This window comes from Oculina patagonica, chromosome 2 (assembly GCF_052425735.1).
Source record: "Oculina patagonica isolate OP01 chromosome 2, crgOcupat, whole genome shotgun sequence".
In the NCBI taxonomy this organism is placed as follows: domain Eukaryota; kingdom Metazoa; phylum Cnidaria; class Anthozoa; order Scleractinia; family Oculinidae; genus Oculina; species Oculina patagonica.
Genome location: NC_135759.1, coordinates 20,206,938 through 20,214,737, shown reverse-complemented (window position 1 = coordinate 20,214,737; position 7,800 = coordinate 20,206,938). Strand labels below are relative to the sequence as shown.

The following is a 7,800-nucleotide window of genomic DNA, read 5'->3' as shown; positions in this document are numbered from 1 at the left end:
TACATTCACATAGAGACCTAAATGGCTGCTTGCTACAGTTTCCCAGAACAATATTAACTTAGTTCCATATCCTCTTCTTCCGCCAAAGAAATGAGATGGAAAAGGATATGTCACTAATTTGTTGCTTTACTTAGTAAGACTCAAGTAACGTTAGAGCGACACCTATTTTCTGAGTGCTGTTACTTTTGCCAGAAGTGATCGATGATGTGTTGTACTATTCAAAATGTTCTTTAACGCAATAATTGTTTAACGTAAAATGATGTTGCTGTTGATCTTGGTATATTAATTTCTAAACAGTGAACTTACATTGTTTTCCTCTTTCCACACCATACTCACAACACCTGGATTCTTCATCTTTGTATATTTCCTTGTCTTTACAGCAACTCCACGATTGTTTCTCGGTCAGTGGCAGGACATGTTTATTTTTACCGCAAGAGTAACAAAAGCTTGTCCTGTTATTAAAACCTTGATCATCACAACATTCCAAAGCAACTTCACCATTAACTTTCAGTGGATAGAATGGAGTAACAACGTCATTACAACAGATTCCATGTGTTGATAAGTAAGGTTCACTACCACAACACTGCACTGTAGTATCGTCAGCATCTGTGTCTTGTCCAGGAAGATCACGAACGTTTCCTAAAAATATATATAAAAATTAATCTGAAGCCAGAAAAACGGTAATGGTTGCTACCATTCGATAATCGTCCTCGTTTTCTTCGGAAATCGTTTTCTTTTTCTCTCTTCACCCACGCTATTCCTTTTTTAACTGTTTGTTTATTATCACTTGATAGAACATTTACACATTTATAGATTAGCAGCTACGAAACAATTCATTAACGACAAACAGAAAACTAAAGAAAGTAGAGACGTCCTAACCTTGACAGCAAACCTGCCTGTCGGGAAAGAAAGCAGAACTGCTGCAACATCTGGCCTCCTTTGCACTTCTGTGGGTATTGTTCACAACGCTAACACTTCCACCACAGCAAAGAGATGTTTCTGTATTGTAAGGCTTCTCTTCAGCACAACATTTCCATGTTTCGTGTTTTGGGCGAACATAAGGCTTAGAACCACATCTATCGCATACTTTATAACGGGTATCATAATGCTTATTTCCGCACTTGCCAATCATATCTGTAAATTATAAATTATCAAACGTCACATTTAATTAATTCAGTCACGCATTTTTAGATAAAAAAAAGTGATGTCATTTTGAAATAATAGACTTAACAACACGCACATAACTGAGAAAAATAATAAATGAAAGGTCTATATACTTATTTCGGGTGTTTTTGTTTTCTCACGCTTTCCTGTATCAGGAAACAAAAAGGTTTTGTTCACTCCACGTACCTTTGTTGATCACCCAGTTCCCAAGGTTGTCAAGGAAAGGTGTTTCTATGAGCATTGATGAATTTTCGCCCATATGTCTCTTTCCACTAGTAATCGAAAGATAGTTTGATTTCTTAACCAGTTTTATTTGATGTTCAATTCTGACGGGCTGTCCTGATAAGGTATTATTCTGGAGGTCCATAGCACCAGTTACAACAAACTTGTTGTCGTCGCATGAATGTTTGCTGTCCCACATCCAGTGGTTTAAATGTGGAAATCCCGGACAGGTTCCCAGTCCACACCTCTTCTGTCCTGAGGCACAACCGAGCCACAAGCCATCTCCGTCGTCATTAATCCTGTAGAACAGAGCCACTTCGTCTCCGTAGCGTATAGGGTCATTTGTTGTCAACCTTCCCTTGCCATAGATGTGGAACACTTTCTTGGCGTGGGTGTAAACATTTTCCGTTGTCTGACGCTTTGAGAAGTTGCATTCATTTTTGCTGCAAGCTAACCAAGATGTTGGCGTATTGGTTGCTTCGTTTACGGTGAAGAGGACAGCGTCGCCACTGAAAATGTGATCTAGATCTTCTTCTTGTTCTTTGATAAAAAAGAACCAAAAACTGCTGTTAGAACTTCATAGACAAGATTACACTTTCGTTTTGAAATTTCAGTCTGATCTTTACATGCTTTCTTCTGTTTTTCTCCCTGTTTTGAACACTCCCTGTTTTGCATAACATAATACAAACTGTTATTTAGATTTACTTTTTCTCCATGAAAAGCGACACACGGTGTTTTTATAAGACACTTTAATGAGATTCAATAAAATTAAAGGTTCTGGGCATTCTGCAATTACATTATTGAAGAATCGTCTTAAGAACTTTAGTGACTAGGAATTCATAGCTAAACTAAGCGGACAAGAATGAAAGTCATACTGGTTTGTAAAGATAAGAATAAGGATTATAAGAGTTGACAGTAATGCAAAACAACTAACAAAATTACCTGCATTTGTGTAGCACAACAGCTTTATTAATACAAGGAGTGTCAGACATCCAAGGGATGTCAAATTCATCTTCGTCTTCAAACTTTGTTCTGCAACATCAATTAGGTACATTTAAACTTTTAAATGGGTAGGTAGACAGGAAGGCAGGCAGGGAAGTAAGTAGGCAGGTAGGTAGGTAGCTAGCTAGCTAGGAAGGTAGGTAGGTAGGTAGGTGGGTAAGTAGGTAGGTAGGTAGGTAGCTAGGTAAGAAGACAGGCAGCTAGGTTGGTTGGTTGTTTGTTAGGTAGGAAGGAAGGTAGGTAGGAAGGTAGGTAGGTAGGTAGGTAGGTAGGTAGGTAGGTAGGTAGGTAGGTAGGTAGGTAGGTAGGTAGGTAAGAAGGTAGGCAGCTAGGTAGGTAGGCTGGTTGTTTGTTAGGTGGGAAGGTAGGTAGGTAGGTAGTTTTTATAAGTAGGTAAGGAGGTAGGTAGTTGGGTAGGTGGGTGGATTGGTGTGTGGGTGGGTGGGTGGGTGTTTGGGTAGGTAGGTAGGTAGGTAGGTAGGTAGGTAGGTAGGTAGGTAGGTAGGTAGGTAGGTAGGTAGGTAGTCTATTTAAGCAGTAGACCGCACTTTCTAGGGCTTATCTGGCGTAATAACACCACGCGGAATGTTGGGAGAACACGAGTGTTTCCCAACATCCCAAGTGGTTTTATTACGCCAGTAAATCCCTTGAAAAATCAGTTTATTGCTTAAATGAAATAACTATGGGGAAAACACTCGTCAAAGAAATAGGAATCTATTTTTATATTTTGTAATCAAATGTCTTATTCTCATACTGAAGTTCATCTAGCAAATTTTGGCCGGAGTCATTCATCACGATAGCAAAAAACTGCGCGAAACTTTGCAAGTTTACAAACTTTACAGACTAAACGAAGCGATATTGAGAATAATGGTTAGTGCCACAAACTCTGCTTTAGAAACTTGTCATGCATTTATTTATTCCGTTTTTACTCGTTTTCGCCGAACAACAGACTTGGCAGACAGCAATGAAAGCACATAAGACTAACAGTATAATTCAAGAGCGTACAAGGACTCAGCGTATCAAAATAATTTCATCGCGACCAATTTGATGCAGTTTTAATTCCTTTCAAATAACGTTTCCGAGTAAATGTTGAATGGAACGATATCCATTTTTTCAAATATTTTTCTAGTTCTGTGAAAGCAAACCTGTTTATTGTGTTCCTTCTCATGTGTTTGTCTCTGCGTTTTCGTTTTTTTTTTTCGAGTTCCTTTGCTCCAACTTTGGTGGGCGGGAAAATGTATTTATGTGATCCCTCCACAGTATTAAAATTTTCATAATGATCATTTACGAGAACCATATCCCCCGTTTTAACCATCAGATAGACCAAAAGAAGACGTTTAACTAACGTTTTTAATTCTTCGTCCTTATGCGTGGTCGAGCGTAGTACGGCCATGTCGGAAGCGGGAGTTTGACCAATAGGAGCGCGCGTAGTATCTGAGTTAATTTATAAGCACCAATATAAATTGCCTATACATAAATATCGAAATAAATAGGCTATACATAAATAAAAATCTTTCGCAAGTTATGGTATTTTATACGTCCTTGTTCAATTTAAAGTTGTCCTCGTTTATTTACACATTTTTTTCTCAGATGTAAGTTCAATAATGGCACAACGGCATAAAATCTTAGACAATTTAACATTTCCTGTCGCTTTACATTAACAAATTAAGTCGTATGTAAGTAGTCCTCTGATGCGTTGAAATATGTTTATACTGTACCTGTTTATATCTCAAATCTGTCTTTTCTCACGTTCTATCAGTTTAATTCATACTTGCACTGAGGTAAAAAGGTAGCACTTGCATATGAAAGAATGTACTCAGAATGACAAAAATATTACAAAAGCATTTAAACGTATCGCAGCTTTGTCACACGACAAACTTCGTAGATTGGTGGTATTTTTTGACAAGTTGGTTTTGCTTATACATAAAGGTGGCACTTGTCTTCGCCATGATTGTCACTTAAGCTTCCAAAATGACCGGAAATATTACAGATTTCGTTCCAAGTGCGAAAACGACCTAGGCCTTTGAATGCTATTGATTAGTTTGTATGTTTATTTGTAATCTTTTAATCGGTGTAAGAATGCGATCAATGTAATGGCTTGAGGCTAATCTCCAACATTGCCGAGTCTTGGCAGTCAAATCGCTAACAGAAATGACTGGTGCTCGTTAACAAACTATTAACCCAGGTTATGGTACCCGCGTGAGGCAAATGCCACTGAACATTTGTTAATCTTTAGTTCTTTCCTTGTGTGGTGAAAGCTTATTCTTTTTACTTAACATATATTAACTTATATTCTATTTTGACTGATCAATAAAACGAAATTAGTGAGAAGCAGCAAAGTCACGAGGCAAAACATATGTTAGGCGCAGTGAAGGAGCTTTTAAAGTTTTAATTCCACTTTACGTACAAGACACACATGCTGGCGCGCAGTTCGCTTCACACAGTTGTTGGCGAAATAAAGGACTGTTTAGCTCAGATTTGCACGTAATGGACACATTATTTTGCAAGACTTTCGCATCTGTCACTGCAAGTCTTCAAAACTTTGATGATAACGCGTTCGTATAAAACCCGAGTTATACCGGCACAATTTTGGTACTTCTAGACAATTGGGCCGTCTGCCGATTCGTGAAATCCTTATTAAAATCGCCTACCTATTTTTTCAGATGTCAGCTCTTCAAACTGTATCGAAGTTCAGACGCCCTGACCTTTTGAATATTTACATACTATTTTACACCTCGGAAGTGGTCTTAAATCGCCATTTAAAAAAACCCATGACAATTTTGAGTAGTCTCTTTTGTCATTTAAACGCTTATGGTTAAGAACATTAAAAACGATAACTAAATTCTTTTATAAGTATATCTTATTTTAAACAAAAGGTAAAATCCCATAGGCATATTTCGAACTAAACCACAATAAAATCGTCGGAAAAACTATAACCTTATCGGTACATACCTATGTAAATGACATAAGAAAGTACATATTATGTCGCCAACGTTTTCTCTTTCCTCTTACCTTAAAACCGTTAAGGAGTTTAAACGCTTCCTCTGCCAGGGAACCCTCTTCTCAGATCAGTAGTCATGGCAAGAATGCCGTTTAAGTGATAAGTCAAAAGGGCATCGAAATATATGGCTAAATTTTAGTCTGTCCACGTCTGAGCAGCCTGGATAACGGGTGCTCGTTAACAAGCTATGAACTCAGGGCATAGTAAGGTCTTAAGATATTTAGACAGGTGCTTGGCCTTTGTTCTTCTTTTGAGCGGTGAATTTCGTTTTACCATAGCTTACATGGACATCTCACATTCTTATATCTAAACAGAAGTGGTTTCTGCTTCTTACCAATTTATTTGATGTAAAAAGGTTAGCGTATTGTATCCGTTTGCCGTTATAGTTTTCTAGACAATTCCAACCATGCACACTGCAGGCGGTACAAGTTACGACACTACGGTTGACAATTCTGCTGTTTTCCATTCATTTTTGTGCGACATATATTAATAAAGTTCCTTACGGAGAGCATTTCCGGTTCTGGATGAGCAGACAAAAGAAAATTTTATACTCCGTTTCTTTCGGGTGCAAGAATGCTTTATATTTCGATTCTTTGTTAAGGCTGGTTCTCATATAATCGCCCCGATCGTTTCTATCGCCTGTGTTACATCAAAACGTTTTCTTGCGATCGGGAAGATTATATAAGAACATTAAATAGACGATCGCTAACGTCTGCGGCGATTGGGGCGATCACCATCGCTTGGATCGGCCTTGTTCTGTCTTTCTAGCTTCTCTTTCCCTTCTTCGCCGTAAAACTGTAATAACTGAGAAAATAGAAGGTTAAGAGTTTTGCTCATTCATTAAAGGCTACTATTATGTTGGATCTGGTCTTCGTTCATACCAGGCTATCGGGACGATTACATAAGAGCCGATCGCTTCCAATCGCTTAGATCACCAACGATCGTCTCAGCAGTTTGCAAGCGAGCGATGCGATAGAAATGATCAGTTTACCTGATCTCGGTCCGTTTGATTTATTTTTTCTGTGAGCGGAGTGCGCTACAATATATTGTTTAATCCACAAACAGGTTTCCGACACGAAAAGAAAAATTATCGGCTACAACTGAAGTTATAGTATCTGCATATATGAAAATGACACCTTCTAAGCTCTGTCAACTACATGTAAGTGGAAAACATCACTTTTAATTTCATATAGGGTACGTTTATTCAAGGCAGTCTGTGGATCTAGACTGCTTTTGAAATTTTCTTCATTACTACAACGTGAAACTGTCGTGAACGAATCAACAATAAATGTATCTGTTAATGACCCAGGGTAAACCAAACACTGTTTAAGTGTTTCTTTGAAGATGATCTTGTGTAACTGATTACCGAATCCCATTCAACTGGCTGCAAAATGATATTCAGTCGTAAAGACCTTTATTTCTCAAACACGATGAATTTAGATTCCTCTCTCGAGAAAGGGAGTAAAAATAGTATCTTTCTAAGGATGTATAAGCGATCACAGGTATAAACTTAGTGTAATTAAAACACGTTAAAATAAATATCATTTTATTTCATATTTTAAAACCTCTTTCTTGTTCTACAGCACTAAACAGTAGTAATGGCTATATTTTTCCTCGACTTATATATTTAAAGTCATGTGTTTTGGAATGAGAGAAGTTAAGACTAAAGGCGTCAGGTGCTACTTTGTTGCTTGGGTCTCTATTTGCCTTTTACTTAGCTTACATTTTAATCGCATGAAAAGAAATAAAATCCCTCCACATTTCTTATATCACATCCAATTTAAATTTCGAAGTACTTAAGAAATGGCATTGGTTTTATCAGGTGTTTCTTTTTAAACAACTATCACCTTAAAAATAACTCGTAGGCAAAATGACCATTGGTATTTGTTCAATATCAAATGTTTATTTATGCCAGAAAGGCAAATAAACTGAGAAACCTAGATCTTAAATTTGTGTTCGTCTGTTGTCAAATCGATGAAGCTGTTTTCATCGGAGAGTGAAAATCTGCAACAAAAGACTAACGAATCTTCAGACAATGATTCCATTTTCTTAAATCAACGAAGGTCGGATAACTTGCCAGCGAAGGTTACAAGAAATCACTAATTATAAAATGGATAATGTTTATATTTAATCAAAATACATTGCTACTGCTCTGTCATCACTTGCCTAACACTCGTCGTTTCTTCACCCTTCAGCTATAAAGCAGTAGCCAGCGATAAAATAAAAAACTCGACCAGTCAGAGACATACTTTGTAACGAAGGCAATCATAAAACAGTGGATCGAGACGGAAAAACGTGTGGCCCTCAATAGCTAAAAGGTGTGACAGGTGCACCTTCAAGGTCAACAGGTGTTTAAATTGAAAAGCTGTTTCTTCTGTGGTGTCTCGTCTACCCTTTGTTTTATGCTTTTG

General features: G+C 37.6%; 1 protein-coding gene across 1 annotated transcript; it reads right to left on the bottom strand.

The window, feature by feature from the left end:
• Positions 1-289: 289 nt before the first annotated feature.
• Positions 290-5,448, bottom strand: LOC144638225 (uncharacterized). The gene is made up of 5 exons (XM_078497434.1): positions 5,401-5,448; positions 2,329-2,418; positions 1,351-1,926; positions 880-1,134; positions 290-639 (listed from the first exon to the last, which is right to left on the bottom strand). Exons 2-5 carry the CDS (start codon positions 2,396-2,398, stop codon positions 290-292), a joined length of 1,251 nt encoding a protein of 416 aa, XP_078353560.1. The 5' UTR covers positions 2,399-2,418; positions 5,401-5,448.
• Between the last annotated feature and the right edge of the window lie 2,352 nt (positions 5,449-7,800).

Coding starts and splice junctions, on each gene's coding strand:
- LOC144638225 (XM_078497434.1), bottom strand. CDS start 2,398: ATGAATTTGACATCCCTTGGATGTCTGACACTCCTTGTATTAATAAAG. Junction 1,927..2,328: donor GTTGTGCTACACAAATGCAG/GTAATTTTGTTA, acceptor TTTTTATCAAAG/AACAAGAAGAAGATCTAGAT. Junction 1,135..1,350: donor GAACTGGGTGATCAACAAAG/GTACGTGGAGTG, acceptor TATAATTTACAG/ATATGATTGGCAAGTGCGGA.